Source organism: Schistocerca gregaria, chromosome 3 (assembly GCF_023897955.1).
Source record: "Schistocerca gregaria isolate iqSchGreg1 chromosome 3, iqSchGreg1.2, whole genome shotgun sequence".
Lineage (NCBI taxonomy): Eukaryota > Metazoa > Arthropoda > Insecta > Orthoptera > Acrididae > Schistocerca > Schistocerca gregaria.
The window spans coordinates 617,372,841-617,389,760 of NC_064922.1; the positions used below are offsets into that span (position 1 = coordinate 617,372,841).

The 16,920-nt window shown below is 39.4% G+C and overlaps 1 protein-coding gene across 1 annotated transcript in view; it reads left to right on the plus strand.

Annotated features, from left to right (window-relative positions):
- The window catches only part of LOC126353855 (NADPH--cytochrome P450 reductase), a 178,932-nt gene extending 163,750 nt beyond the window's left edge, over positions 1-15,182 (plus strand). Inside the window, exons 11-15 of the mRNA XM_050003021.1 lie at positions 5,208-5,368; positions 12,404-12,507; positions 13,334-13,440; positions 13,550-13,671; positions 14,190-15,182. Of these exons, the coding sequence (XP_049858978.1) occupies positions 5,208-5,368; positions 12,404-12,507; positions 13,334-13,440; positions 13,550-13,671; positions 14,190-14,334 (639 nt within the window). The 3' untranslated portion in view covers positions 14,335-15,182. The remainder of the gene's footprint in view (positions 1-5,207; positions 5,369-12,403; positions 12,508-13,333; positions 13,441-13,549; positions 13,672-14,189) is intronic.
- Positions 15,183-16,920: the final 1,738 nt, after the last annotated feature.

The window sequence follows — 16,920 nt, forward strand, 5'->3', positions numbered from 1 at the left end:
GTCTTCCTATGGAATGGTCTCATCAAACTACTACTCCTGATGGGATGGGTGTATTCTCAGGTAGTACCTACACCCACTCATCAAAGAGAGCTCAGTTGTTCAATCCTCCCAAAAAGAAGTTGCAGAATTATAGTAACAGAGCATTAGTGTGCCATAACACTTTGATTGTAATGAAGAGAACAGGGGAAATATTTGAGATGGTCTCTCCTTCCTATATTCACAAGACATTGGAAAGTATTACTGGGTCCCTAAAAAGTGTCAAACGACTTTGTAATGGAACACATCTAGCTGAAAGAGCTAATAGCTAAAAAAGCTTTCCAAGCTCTGCAAGCTCCAGTTTTTGCTACTTCTTTTGCATCATCCCTCGAGACGCCAATCGCCAAGTGTGGAGTCTCTGCACAGACTCGGACCACAGATTAAAGTATGAGCACATGCACTTATTGACATACCTGTGAGGGGAAATGCTACACTTGAATCAGAAATCATTTGGAAGCTGTCAGTGATGGGCTTACCACCTAAGTCACATACTGCAGCCCACCATCAGAAGCCTACTAAGCCATTACCTCAACCCAAGCAGTCAACTCCTCCCATAAGTAAGGAAAAACATCCTTCAAAAAGTAGTTCCAAGTTGAAGAAAGTGGCACTTAAACCTTCAGATCAGTGAGCTCTCTCCCTCTCAGACAGGGACTATGCTCTTGAGGATATGGACTTCCAATAGGAGGAAACGGAGAGCCAGGAACTGGCTTATGTTCTTCCTGACCTCCCGATAAATCAGATTCAAGGGGAGAAAGAAAAGACCAACCACCACTAAACAATGGCTCCCACAGGGACTTCTGTGTTGCAGTGGAATTTAAATGAATACTGATCACATTTGAAAGAATTACAGCTCGCGGCCCAGTAGAAAGCATATTCTGCATCTGCTTACAAGAAACTAGTTTTAAATTAACTGACACTCTTGCTTTATGGGGTTACCACCGCTACAGGAAGGACGATGTTACTGGATATTACTGGAGACAGAGCTAAAGTTAGAGTGGCTATTTTCATTGATGACAGATCCCACTTCTCTCCTGTCCCTCTTACCAAGAACATTTTAGCACCTTTAAACATCATAGTGTGTTCTGTGTATCTTCCAACTCATGATGCTTTGGATACAGATGCACTGACAGAATTCTTCTGGGCACTCTCACCCCCATTCCTCCTTATGAAAAATTTCAGTGCATACAAAGTGCTGTGGGACTTGGCTACCACTTGCTCCAGGGGTCGAATGATCGAGCAACTCGTCCATTCTGAGAATATCTGCCTTCTCAACTTGGGTCAGATGACACACTTTTCCACAGCTACAGTGTCTTTTTCAGCCATTGGCCTTTGTTTTTGTTTCCCAGCTATTGCAGACTCATTTCAGTGGGAAGTGGCTACAGATTTACAAAGGCTATTTTTGAACAAAAGGATTATGCAGAGGAGATGGCGACCCATATCATTTGCGAGATCCAGCGGGCTGCCGCAGTGTCCACCCCAGTCTAGTAACCATCTCAGACGATGGCCTGTACCTTTGTGAATTATAACTGTTGACTGGCAATCAGAGCCAAACAGCTCTGCAGAACTTCAGACTCCATCCAACTTCAGAAAACCTTCATGTCTTCAAATCTGTGCGAGAATGGAAGAGGGCTTTCTGGAAGGACTTCCATTAATTATTGATCCACTTCCACTGAGCAAGTTTGAGAACAAATAAGGTGGATTTCAGGCAAGGGCAGTACATATCCCCTTACAACCTTGTCGCATAATGGGCTCTTGGTGGACGTTCCAGAAGATATGGCTCAGGTCTTAGCTGAACACTTTTTTGCTGGCACTATGTCATCCATACAAGCTCCTGCTTTACAGGTGTCCCATAGGACTGCAGAGATGAGGGAGCTCACATTTCATCTCACGTAATGAGGAAGTCTACAATCTTCAGTTTTCCATGTGGGAACTGGAATCAGCTGTGCCTGCAGCCAGAGACACTGTTCCAGGACCTGGTGAGATTCATTATGCCACGCTTAGTCACCTGTGCCATGAAGTGAAAGGACAGCTCCTCTCTTGTTTCAATCAGGTCAGGTTTGATGGACAGTACCCCACAACGTGAAAGGAAGCACTATTAATACCATTCTGGAAATCAGACAAGAACCGAATTGCTTCCAACAGTTACTATAGTGTGGGCCCTTGATCGCATGGTTGACTGCCTCTTCGTCTCTGGATGCTAGAATCTCGGTCACCTGAGCTGCTCCACCCTTAACAACTTAATTCTACTGGAGATTGTGATACAGGGTTCCTACTTTTGCTGAAACCATTTGGTCTGTGTGTTTTTTTGACTTTGAAAAAGTATGACACTATATGTCACTACCTAGAGGTACAACAACCTTTGTAACTTCATGAAAGAGAACTAAATGGACGCCTGCCACTTCTTATCCAATCCTTTCTCGAGGACCGGTGTTTTCAATATTGCATTGGTGATGCCTTGTCTGACTGCTATGTTCCAGACTATGGGATCCCCTAAGGCAGTGTACTCAGTGTCACGTTGTTTGCCATCGCTATCAATGGCATTTCCTCCACAGTCAGGAGTCCTATCAAATGCTCTTTGTTTGTGGATGACTTTGCAGTCTTCTACTCTTCTGCTGATCTTACAATGATGATGAGGCAGCTTCAGCTGACCATTAGAAGGCTGAAAAACTGGGCCAGGACAACTGGTTTTCGGTTCTCACCAGAGAAGAGTACATGTGTCAGTTTTAACTGTGCTTGTTGAAGTTTTAATCAACCAGTGCTCACAGTGGGGAACAATATTTTACGTTTTCGAGAAACTGTGTGCTTTTCGGGTTTATTATTGGACTCCCAATTAACTTGGCTCCCACACCTGAAATACTGATATACAAAGAGCTTTCAGTCATTGAATATTTTGAAATGCATTAGTGGAAAAACAAGGGGAGCTGACAGGTCCCTCCTCCTACAGTTTTATAGGGCATTTGTTCGATCACATTGAGATTATGGCAGCATGGTCTATAGGTCAGCTCATATTTCCTACCTCAAGACGATAGACGCTGTCCACCATGAGAGCATTCGTATATTGACTGGAGCCTTTCGAACCAGCCCGGTTTAGTCTGTGTGCAGAGGCTTGTGAACCATCACACTGGATTTGGCACTGTATCCTTTTGGCTCAACAGGCATTGAAAATCTCAGCATCACCTCAGTCATTGGCATTTAGTGTAGTGGTCCAACCTGCCTTTGAATGGCTGTTCAGGAATTGGCTCAATGTGAACAAGCCATTTAGGATACATGCTGTTGACTGTCTCAAGGATCTGGATCTATCAGACCTCCAAATACACATCTGGGGATCCAACCCTTTGTTACCTTGGTGTCTTCAGAGGCCTAAAGTGATTTCAAACTTTGACACAGTACAAGAAAACTTGTTCTCCAGATTATATTTTTACAATTTTTTTTTTCCTTCCATTTTAAGTATGTACCGCAGTTCTATCGTTGTTTATACAGATGAGTCCCAGCAAGAGAGTGTACTCAGTTGCTCTGCTGTTTTCCCTGATAGGGTTTCCAAAGTGCATCCTCCAAAACAATTTACAAATTATGATGTGGAATTATGTGGCATTCTGAAGGTACTGGAGAGGATTCAGACATCACCACACAAGGTTTCTTTTCTGTTCCAACTTGCTCAGTGCATTACAAGCATTTCACCAAATGTATCTAGTAGACGAGTTTATTCAGCTCATCCACAACTCTTCACAGAGGCTCCAACATTGTGGCAAGTAGGTGATCTTTTGCTAGGTACCTGGCCACATTAGGAAACAGGGAAATGACATGGTCAACAAAACAGGCAAGGAACCATGTCAGATGGTGCTGTTCATCAATGACACATTCTGTTGCATGCCATCATCTCATTTTCTGATAGACACATCATGCGTCAGTAGGAGATTGAATGTTTGCAGGTGACAGAAAATATCCTCCACTCTGTGAAGTTTGTTGTATACTACTTTCAGTTGGCATATTTTGGCAACATGTGTCCTATATACTGATACTGATTTCAGTGTTACAAGAGTGATGAAATTTTGTGAATTGTCAAGCCTCATCTCTAAATTGGTGGGGAAGGGAAGTGGCTTTAATACATTATAAACTGCTCCGCATGTGGGGACAGCCTTCGTCCCTACCCGTGAGATTGGCATTCTGACTTTTTGTTAGGGTGCTGAAGACTATGGTTGTGAGCATCCCTCACCTCAAGTTATCATCATCATCAAGGTGTCAGTAAGACTATGCTTTTTGAATAAAACTTGAAAACTAAAAAAACTTTAATCAAATGTTTTGTGAAATGATTTGAGTGAAAGAAAGAAATTAGATAGATTAGAGGAGCATTTGACATGCCTATGAATGAGCTCTATATCATGTACAACAAATAAGATACATCAAATATTTCTCTAATATAGTTTATTCCTTACTTTTAGAAAAATCAATCTGTAAAACGTTTGACCTTCTCTTTATGCAGACTATTTAGATTAACTGAAACACTTGGCATTAATATTGATTGCTGATGAATTATGTTCTCAACAATCTAAAATCAGTAACACTTCTTGGTTGTTCAGTGTGTTTTATTAGGAATTTAATGTGTATGATATATTGTGATAGGTGTGTACACACTTAAAGATAAAGTACTTTGGCAAGACCTTAAAAATATATTTTGTGATGCAGTCTATAGAGTACAGATAAAACTTCGTACATTTAACAGGTTATAGTTGAGGCGGTTAAAATTTAAGGTGTAGCCAGGCCCAAACCTGAGACCCATGACAAAGTAGATTGCTAGTCAAAGATGCTACTGCTAACCTAAGGACAACTTGTTGCTAAATGAGTCAGTCTTCTTTACTAGCAGTGGTCAGTAATTCTTGTGTAATTATTGATCACTGAACGGTCATGGTCATGTAAGAAGCACTTGTCTTTAATTCATTGATGAGTTAGTCAAACACATGTGCTTGTCCTCATATATTTCAAGAATATGTGCAAGTACATCACAGGAAGTATGTATCTAATTACCAATAACTTAACAATTCTGACCACTGGTAAAACTATTTTTCATTTATCTCATACACATGCAGCTATGTGTAGTCATAATTTAATTCTTTATTTGCATCACATTCCTGCTAGTTCATTATGATATTAGTAATTACTTTGTGTTCTGCCAGGTGTATCCAAATTCAGTGCATGTGACAGCAGTGTTAGTGGATTATACGACACCTACTGGTCGCCACAACAAGGGTGTTGCAACAAGTTGGCTGAAGAAGAAGCAACCAAAAGAAGATTTTACACCCACTACTCCAATCTACATTAGAAGATCACAGTTCAGGTAATGGTGCAAATGCTTAATCTGGCTCTAGTGAAATTAGCATTGTATGATTCTGTTTTATTCTGTTCCAAAGCAACTGGATGCCTGTTCACTGCTTAATGATGTAGTTACATCCATTGTTTTAGATCTCGTAACTGATTAGTACTGGAATACTCTATTTCAAATTCTGAAGGTGGCAGGGGTAAAATACAGGGAGCGAAAGGTTATTTACAGTTTGTACGGAAACCAGATGGCAGTTATAAGAGCCGAGGGGCATGAAAGGGAAGCAATGGTTGGGAAGGGAGTGAGACAGGGTTGTAGCCTCTCCCCGATGCTATTCAATCTCTATACTGAGCAAGCAGTAAAGGAAACAAAAGAAAATTTCAGAGTAGGAATTAAAATACATGGAGAAGAAATAAAAACTTTGAGGTTCGCCGATGACATTGTAATTCTGTCAGAAACAGCAAAGGACCTGGAAGAGCAGCTGACCACAATGGGCAGTGTCTTGAAAGGAGGATATAAGATGAACATCAACAAAAGCAAAACGAAGATAATGGAATGTAGTCGAATTAAATCGGGTGATGCTGCAGGAATTAGATTAAGAAATGAGATGCTTAAAGTAGTAAAGGAGTTCTGCTATTTGGGGAGCAAAATAACTGATAATGGTCGAAGTAGAGAGGATATAAAATGTAGACTAGCAATGGCAAGGAAAGTGTTTCTGAAGAAGAGAAATTTGTTAACATTGAGTATGGATTTAAGTGTCAGGAAGTCGTTTCTGAAAGTACTTGTATGGAGTGTAGCCATGTGTGGAAGTGAAACATGGACGATAAATAGTTTAGACAAGGAGAGAATAGAAGCTATCAAAATGTGGTGCTACAGAAGAATGCTGAAGATTAGATGGGTAGATCACATAATGGGGAGGTATTGAATAGAATTGGGGAGAAGAGAAGTTGGTGGCACAACTTGACTAGAAGAATGGATCGGTTGGTAGGGCATATTCTGAGGCATAAAGGGATCACAAATTCAGCATTGGAGGGCAGCGTGAAGGGTAAAAATCGTAGAGGGAGACCACAAGATGAATACACTAAACAGATTAAGAAGGATGTAGATTGCAGTAGGTAGTGGGAGACGAAGAAGCTTGCATGGAAAGCTCCATCATCAAACCAGTCTCTGGACTGAAGTGCCCCCCCCCCCCCCCCAAATACACACAACTGATTAAAAATTAACATGAGGACTTGTGCTTGAATGTGATTTGGGTTAAATTTCTCTGTAAAACATTCAACTAACTTCTGCTACTGCTGATGCTTGATTGTCAAGGCAGCTGAAATTGTTCTGTGGGAATAAGCAATCATACAATTAACTTAAATATTCACATTTCACTTCAGTATATCTCCTTACAGCCTTCTTTTGAATGTGAACAGTTATTTTATAACTGTATCAAAAGAGATCAGTTTACATAGGAAATTGCAAACATAGAGAACAAAAATCTCCTTTAACATTATGACTGAACATTCTTCAGCAACAACTGAGATGACTTCAGAAAAATATTTTGGTTTTTCTGGCTACATGGAAAGCAGCTTACTGCACTGTACTCCATAAATAGAACACAAAGGGAGAGCTGATGTAAAGCATAAATTAGGCAAGTGGTAAAATGCAGATTTATAAATTGATAGCCGAAAGATAAAACTTCACAAAGTAGTGTCTAGATTCAGTGTTCTTATTATTGGTAATGTGCACCTGCAACAGTTGATCCTTTCACATACACTTAGTTTTTATTTTCGACTGTTGCTCATTACTTTGCCTCTTTTAAAGAAAGGCTATACTAGTTAATGATAGCTTAGACAATATATTCAGAAAACCCAGCCAAGGTGACACAGTGATAAAGCTGATGGTCACTTTCAGGGGGAATAGTGTTCAAATTAGGGTTCAAATCACTGTCTTTTGACCCAGATTAAGGTTTTCTGTAAGTTTTCATTAACTGATTTGGATGAAGCTTGGAAAAGGTCCTTTAAAGAGGACACTGCTGATTTTCAAACCCCTTCCTTATCCAATCAGAGATTGTACAGTCTCTGATGACCTTGCTGTCAGTAGGAAGTTAAACCGTAATCTTTCTTAATTACTTTCAGGCTTATTTTCTGTTAATGTTACAGCCAAATCAATTCTCATTTGTTATGCGGTTGGGCTCGTTGAATGTGATTTTGTTCTTCTGTTTGAATGTCACTCCTATTTGTAACCGAATTAAACAAATGTTTCTGAGTATCGAAGGAATGCAGATTGTGCTTACTATATTTTACTACAGTGAACTGACATTATTCCAGTGCCTGGATAAGTTAGCCAAAAAGCTCAATTCTACCTGCTTTGTACTTGCAAATCTCTCACATTGTGTTAACTTAGGGGTGGGACTGCTATTGTACTTCGCACACTTTGACTCAGAAATGTCCTATGGCATAATATTTTGAGGCAATGTAACAGAGGTCAAAAATTACCATACAGTAGTCTGCAGTAATTGTATAATGTAAATCAAATAAAGATCTGGTAGATGTATTTCAGGGACTTCAGGGTTCTTAAAATTGTGTGCCAGTGTACAGGGTGCTCTATTTATCTGGTGAGTGCATGTACAGCACAGTAGATAGCAGGCAGTAAGGGCACTGTTGCTCTGTGAATCAGATGCTGTGCTGCCACACTACTAAATTTAAAACATATGCAAATAAATTTTGTACTCGCCCATGTCGTACAAGGAGGTGCTGGAACTGCCTGCTGTAGTTTTCCTCACATTTCTGATATCTACTCAAGAAATTATTCATCACACGATGTAATTCTCTTTGAGAAATATAATTAATTCACTTGCGGATCTTATTGTTGAGTTTCTGTAACATTTGTGGATTTGTTGTGTGCACTTTATCCTTTAGTACTCCCCTCAAATGGAAAACACAGAGTTAAACTGGGAATATTCTTGGGACAGATATTGTTGCTAATGACTCTGGCATGGAACACATTGTGAATTATGTTAAAATTGGCTGTATGAGCCCTTGTCAAAACCTACTGGAAAAAATGCAAAGCTTCATACTCTTTCACTCATTTCATTAAAAATGGTTGCAAAATCTTTTGCACTTATTTTTCACTTTAAACTGTTATTAAAAAAAAAACTGGACCTATTATTCTGTTGGCACTAACTGCACACCACACTCCTATTTTTTTGATCATGAAGGGCTGCAGCGGAATAGGTTTGTCAGTGCTCCATTTCTGAGACTTTTGGGAATTGACATACTCTTGTATATGGAACCAAGCCTTATCTGAAAACAGAAGAGGTAAGGATCCATTTCACCATCATGCACTTGTTTCAAAATCCATTTGCAAAATAGAACCCTGTGCACAAAATCACCAGGTTTAAGTACTTTGCACTGATGTTACTTTATATGGCCTTAGACCAAATAACTTAGTTGTTCTTTGTACAGATGGGCAAGAAGTTTGGATTTGCTGTGAAAGACATCTGAGAGACTTAATAATGTAATTTTCCAGGCATTATGCAATGTTGTCAAGATGAACTGCTGTGACCACTGTTAGATGTCATTTACACTTCTTGTCATGAAAACTTCCCATGTCATAAAATTTATTCATTAATTTGTGAATTGCATCACAACTCAGAATTCAAACACCTGGAAACCTCTGTTCAAACAATCTCTGGATAGTAAGACAGAGCTCCGTACAGGCATGCAAATTTTAAAGAAACACTCATTGTGAAATGGAATAATTTGGTCTTTCCATTGCTGCATTCATAGACTTCACTGTTACACCCATGATGTTCGTTTTACTGTTCGAATGACACAGGCTGAAGGGGTTCTTGGTGCAACATTAAGAGGAAGACATGGAACCCATTCGACCAGGCTATGTGGTCCCGATGCATGATGAACACAACCCCATGCATGCAGTCATCACATAAATGGAATTACTGTATTTACCTCCCAATAATATTTATGGTTAATGGTTAGCTTGTGAATTTAACATGAATTGTAAAATTAACAGCCACAATGCTTAAATTAAGAACGTTTCTATAAGCATTCCTGCCTACTACTTAGAATGGAGCTTTATGTTCTGGTGCAAAAGTCATTAACAGGTTGCTGTTGCAGAGTACCAACTGATTTGAAAAAACTGAAGGCAATTCAACTTTCAAGAATAGTAGTTAGAACTTTTTTATGCTAAGGCATTGATGTTTTAGAAAACGACAATCACTTCTATAAAGTCCCCCTGCTTAACTGAGTGGTAATGGGTCTGCCTGCCATGCAGTGGGCCTGGGTTTGATTCCCAGCCAGGTTGGAGATTTTTCTCTGCTTGTGGACTGGGTGTTGTGTTGTCCTCGTCATCACTTCATTGTTACCAACATGCAAGTCACCAAATGTGGCATCACCTGAAATAAGACTTGCAACTCAGTGGCTGAACTTCCCAGTTGGGGTCTCCCAGCCATCAATGCCACGTGATCATTTCATTTACCTCCATAAAAATTGTTCCTAAGTAACCACGAACACCAGAATGAAGAGGTGGCATGCAAGAGCAGAGAAGGTGATGCAGAAAGGGCGGCCAATGGTGCACATAATCGGATGGTGCCGCACCAGGTGCGCCCCCTGCAGCAAGTGAATATATCCGCAGCGCCTGCTAGCCTCGGCTGCTTAGATCAGCCCAAGCCTGCAGTGTGTTTAGTGCTTCACTAGCAGACTGTATTGTTTTCGTGTCGCCTCTCTCTAGCAACATTTGCTATAGTCAAGTTAAGTATTGTGAATTTGCTTTCTGGAAATAAAACTCCTAATGTTATTTGATTTAATTGTTGTATAGCATTCCAAGAATGCTGCGTCCCATAGGCACCCTATTAATAACGAGTGGGGCAAAACACCACAAAAATAATTATGGGTTCTACAAAGAGAGATCTGAAACTCAGCTGACTCTGTTCCTCCATGAGCACCAGAGGATGATGTGTAACAACTGCCAAGTTAATTCCATCATCCTAAACTTCCAGAATGCAATTGGTTCAGTTCCACACTACAATGTAGTGAACAAAATAAAAGTTTACTGATTACTGGATGAAACTTGGAACAGAATTAAGGACTTCCTAGAAGACAGAACTTGTTCCTGACAGGAAAGAAGGTTAAAATAACAGAAGATTTCAGAGAGAAATGCAGGATGAGCTGCAGAGGATAGACAACCAAAGCAAGGACTTGCTTTTTGGCACTGAAAGTGTAAATAAGCAAAGAGATCCATTGCTTTTCAATTATTATATTAACTATAAATCACTGAGAGAAAAGTAACAACCATAAAATACCTATGACTAATGATCCAGAGTGGCATGGAGTGGAACAACCACTAGTTGTAGGAAAAGCAGAGGGGTCAGGCTGCAGTTCAGTGGAAAAAGTGACTTACAAAACATTTGTAGACCAATTCTTGAGTACAATCAATCCTGTCAGAGGAACATCCACAGCTGAGCATTGTACCAGAGGTTGAAAACACTGGTGCAGTTGTAAGGTGTTTTTATTTAGAACACGGCCAGTTTCAGGCTCGTATACGTCCATCTTCAGGTGTTACAACTTAGTGCTGTGGCCCCATGTGCCACGGTGGACAAATGCAGAACACAGTGTATTGCTAGTGAACGTGCTCTGCGCACGCTGGTAATACATCACGTCCTTTACTTACCCACCATGATGCTCAGTTTTACAGCAGGAAATTACAACACCTGAAGATGGGCATATACTAACTCGAAGCCAGTTATATTCTAAATAAAAGAACCTTTCAACTGTATTGGTATTTTCAACATCTGGTAATTCTTGAGTATTGCTCATCAGACTGAGACCCTTACCAGGCTGAATTAATAGAACAGATAGAGATCAACAAAGAGTGACATATTTAATTCAGGCTCTTTTGATCTGGGTGAGTGGTATGGAGGTGCTCCACAAACTTCAGCACCAGACACTGCAAGAGGGGCATTGTGTATCACAGATCTACTGTTGAAATTGTGTGAATGTACATTCCAAGAAGAATTGGGAAACTATTACCTCCACTTGGTTCATTCCTGAAATGACCACAAAAAGAATATGTGAGAAATTAGATCTTGATTGCAGTTGTTCTTCCCATTATCATTCACAAATAAAACAAGGAAAGGAAGGTTGGGGAGAAGAGGGGATGATATGGTACCAGTAACACCATCCGCCACGCCACACCACGCCACGCCACACCACACCACACACTCTAATGTGGGCATGGTGTATATATGTAGATACAGAAATTTATCAGAGTATTTGGACTCGTGGGTGTTTATTTTTTTTTTCCCCCTGGTTAACACATGTGTTCATATTAAGGTAGTAACTTTTCCAGTATACAGACTGCTGAATATCTTCTTTCTAATCAATAAAATCAAGCAAAGCAAGTGTGTGTGTGTGTGTGTGTGTGTGTGTGTGTGTGTGTGTGTGTGTGTGTGTGTGTGTCTTCTGAAAACTTAGTTACGATTTTTTTTAATGTCCTTATTGTCAACTCAATGCTTCAAGGGTACAGTGAGTGGTTACTTTTAATCCTTGTCTTGTCTGTATTCCTCCTAGGACATTTTAATATAATTTCAATGCATATTGTCACTCATTTCAGATCCTTAAGGCTCCCTTTGATGATGAGATTTATGGAATCAACAAATGAAGCAATCAATTAATATGATTGTAAATTCTTTTGTAAAAGCTAGTTTTCCCATTTATTTGGCAAAAATATATAATTTTGTCAAGTGCTTATTTCCACCAGCCCCTCATTTTCTTATACTGAGTGAATATTAACTATAAAATGAGGGCCTGCAAGAATTATTGCTAAAACTGTTGCTTCCTAGTGAGATGGAGCTCTGTCATTCACAGTCCAAATTTGATGGAACAAACCATAACAGTTTGTCAGTCATGGACTCTAGAGTTGTTTCATTGGTCTTTAGCCCCAGAGAACTCGGGAGCTTTTCAGTCTCTTGGCTATTGAAATCATTAAGTTTGTCACTCATGTATGTATTGATCTGAAACAATTATTCATGCCTATATTTCTTTGCAGGCTTCCAACAAGAACTCAGACACCCATTATAATGATTGGTCCAGGGACAGGTCTGGCACCTTTCCGTGGGTTTATTCAAGAACGGCATCTTTCAAAAAAAGAAGGTAGAGTCTCTTATCTGTTACTGTCGATATTTTTGTTTATCTGCTATTGTTAACCTGAAATTAATAACTACTGAAAGTTGCTTTTGCTAGAACGACAGCTTATGCGGTATAGAAGTTGAACTAGATCTAGATAAATAAAAGCATTGCTGTTCACATGTAATGCAGACAGGAAGGCCACACACACACACACACACACACACACACACACACACACACACACACACACTCTCTCTCTCTCTCTCTCTCTCTCTCTCTCTCTCTCTCTCTTATATATATGAGGTGTCCAAAATGGAAATTCCAATCTTTCATGATGTGTGAGGTTGCATGAAAGATTATCAGTAAAAATACAAAACTTGCATTGATCAGTAAATCATGGGTTGACTCATCCTTAACAGTGTTGCATTTTAATACTTCAAAATGCATTATAGAGAGGTTTGGATTCACCCTAGCACAATGTCACACAGGCTGGTAATCGGCAACTGGGCACAATCACTTCTCCTAATCTTGGCAAGAGAAAAATTGATAAAAGGAGTCATTAGGCATTAAGAACCACACCTACGGAGAATGTAAAATATTGGTATTATTGTGGCTGCATTATCTTCCTCGTTCTAGTACAGGACATAGAGTACCTTTGCTTTGCAGCCATCCCACCTGGTACTCCTGTGTGTTTGTCTCCTGCAGCTTTTCAAAAGAGAATATTTGATTTTGATATTAAAACAGATTCCCATTTGTCAGACTGTGTGTGTCAGGTTTACTGTATGCAACTTACTATTGTTCATATTAACTTTTTTTAACACAGAATATTGATATTTGGATTATTTTACAGGGAAGCCAGTTGGTGACACTATACTGTATTTTGGCTGTCGTAAGAAATCTGAAGATTTTATCTATCAAGATGAACTGGAACAGTATGTCAATGATGGTACACTTAAGGTATGGATCATAGTTTGACCACAGGGGGTTTTATACTGCATTAATTGTGGGTATAGTGCTGAGCAAATTGAATCAGTCAGGTTCCTCAATTTTCATTAACTGTTCACAGATGTATGTTGCATTCTCAAGAGACCAAGCAGAGAAAGTCTATGTTACCCACCTACTACAGAAGAACAAAGATGAAATCTGGAGTATCATTGGAGAAAACAATGGGCACTTGTATGTTTGTGGGTAGGTAATCCTGATCACAATATTTTGAGAAAACTAGTATAAATTTAATCAAAATATCCACGGGTGCACTGCCGGTCTATAGTGTCCAACGGGCACAATATTTCGGCGATCAAACATGTCGCCATCATCAGGTGAACTGACGGACTGAGCTCCTGTGAACGCGCCGGCACGGAGATCCGTACGCTATGGCTGCTCAGGGGGAACTGGGTTCGGTCCCAGCGGCGGCTGATTCAAATACCCGATTTAAATCGGCCGCCGCTGCGACCGAACCCAGTTCCCCCTGAGCAGCCATAGCGTATTGATCTCCGTGCCGGCGCGTTCACAGGAGCTCAGTCCGTTAGTTCACCTGGCGATGGCGACATGTTTGATCACCGAAATATTGTGCCCGTTAGACACTATAGACCGGCAGTACACCCGTGGATATTTTGATTATCAAATACGCCGGGAGAAACTCAAGAACCACATAGTATAAATTTGTTATAAAAAGCGTTACAGGTGTTTCTTTTTGTCATTTACAGAGATGCAAAGAATATGGCACGTGATGTGCATGACATTGTTGTGAAAGTTGTCATGGAAAAAGGAAACATGTCAGAATCAGAAGCTATGGCCTATGTGAAGAAGATGGAGAACCAGAAAAGATACTCTTCAGATGTTTGGAGCTGAAGCTGCTGGTTCAGAAGTAAAGGCATGTGATATCACTACAGAAAGCACAGATGAAATGAACTGTGACATTCCCATGAGAATCATTTTCGTTTCCATAAAGTGGCAGTGTCTGTAGCATTTTCATTTTGTAAAATGTTGAAACTGCCCAGAATTTCATCAGTCTGGACAGACATTTAAGTGATTATTTTAATGTGAAGCTACAATTATTTTTTTATGAAGAGACTTTGTATTTATAGTAAATAGATGTTATTTGTTAATCATGTGCAACTTTAAACCTGCGAAAGCCTCTTTGTCTATACTGCAGAAATTCAAACCTCGCCGTTTAGTTTTTTGTGCAAGGTTCCAGGATGAAATCTGTGTTTGACAGAATAAGAAGGCACAAGTTTTCAAAATGAATTTCATGAGGTTTGACAGAATAATGACGATACTCAATTTCTTTGTAATAATTCTGGCCCTGTGTTCACAATTTTCTAGTTCAGGTGACTGGAAAAATATCTCACAAAGGTAGCTGTGATCCATAGTCTATATATAGAATTGTTTTAATATAAATTCCAAATCTTTAGATTCCTGGCTTGTTTGATATATTTTGCATAGATAACTGTGATATATTTTGCAGCATTTTTTGTCTAAACAGTTTTGCCTTAAGCCAATATCACACCAGTCTACTGTTTTAAGTACCACTGTAAATTATTCCCTTGAGTACGGTAACTATTGAATAAGAAATGTTTTAATATTTGATCAAATGTAAAAAAGAAAAACGTTGATCCAGAAATAATCTGGGTGCTAAAATATTTATGTGAAATTCACTGGAAGTGATATTTAAAGTATTAAAGTATTGTTTAAAATAAGTCTTTATGCTAATGTTTTATTTTCCTTATAGTATTGCCATCCAAATAAATGATACTGAAACTTTTTGCAGTTGTTGAGCACATGTCAGTATTCCAGTTTACAAGAGTGTGACACTTTGGAGAGATTGTGATGCACTAGAAGGATCAGTTGACAAAACAGTAAAATAGAACAAGGCAGCATAATATTAAAATTTTCATCTGTTTACTGAAAATTTAAATTTATATCATTTATAAGAAAACAGCCACACATCAAAAATGAAATTAGCCTGTTAACGGACATTTAAAGATTTCACATCATATACTAAAAAATATTGAATTTATTAAAAACAAAGATTCCAAGACTTACCAAGCGGGAAAGCGCCGGCAGACAGGCACATGAACAAAACACACAAACACACACACAGAATTACGAGCTTTCGCAACTGGCAGTTGCTTCATCAGGAAAAAACCCACATCCTTTCATTTTTCCCTCTCCTTCCCTCTTTCCTGACGAAGCAACTGCCAGTTGCGAAAGCTCGTAATTCTGTGTGTGTGTGTGTGTGTGTGTGTGTGTTTGTGTGTTTTGTTCATGTGCCTGTCTGCCGGCGCTTTCCCCCTTGGTAAGTCTTGGAATCTTTGTTTTTAATATATTTTTCCCATGTGGAAGTTTCTTTCTATTTTATTTACAAAATATTGAATTTAATTGATGAAAGGAGAAAATACAAAAATGCAGTAAATAAAGCAGAAGGAATACAAATGTCTCAAAAATGATATCGACAGGAAGTGCAAAAAGCAGGCATGGCTAGAGGACAAATGTAAGGATGTAGAGGCTTATCTCACTAGGGGTCTCACTACAGGAGAATTAGACCTTTGGAGAAAAAGAGAGCCACTCGTATGAATATCAAGAGCTCAGATGGAAACCCAGTTCTAAGAAAAGAAGGGAAAGCAGAAAGGTGGAAGGAGTATATGGAGGGTCTATACAAGGGCGATGTATTTGAGGACAATATTATGGAAATGGAAGAGGATGTAGATGAAGATGAAATGGGAGATATGATACTGCAGGAAGAGTTTGACAGAGCACTGAAAGACCTAAGTTGAAACAAGGCCCCGGTAGTAGTCAACATTCCATTAGAATTAATGACAGCCTTGGGAGAGCAAGTCCTGACAAAACTCTACCATCTGGTGAGCAAGATGTATGAGACAGGCGAAATACCCCCAGACTTCAAGAAGAATATAATAATTCCAGTCCCAAAGAAAGCAGGTGTTGACAGATGCGAAAATTACCGAACAATCAGTTTAATAAGTCACAGCTGCAAAATACTGACACGAATTATTTACAGACGAATGGAAATACTGGTAGAAGCCGACCTCGGGGAAGATCTGTTTGGATTCCGTAGAAATATTGGAATACGTGAGGCAATACTGACCTTAAGACTTACCTTAGAAGGAAGACTAAGGAAAGGCAAACCTGCATTTCTAGCGTTTGTAGACTTAGAGAAAGCTTTTGACATTGTTGACTGGAATACTCTTTTTCAAATTCTAAAGGTGGCAGGGGTAAAATACAGGGAGTGAAGCAGTAAAGTAAACAAAAGAAAAATTCGGAGTAAGTATTAAAATCCATGGAGAAGAAATAAAAACTTTGAGGTTCGCTGATGACATTGTAATTCTGTCAGAGACAGCAAAGGACTTGGAAGAGCAGTTCAACGGAATGGAAGTGTCTTGAAAGGAGGGTATAAGATGAACATCAATAAAAGCAAAA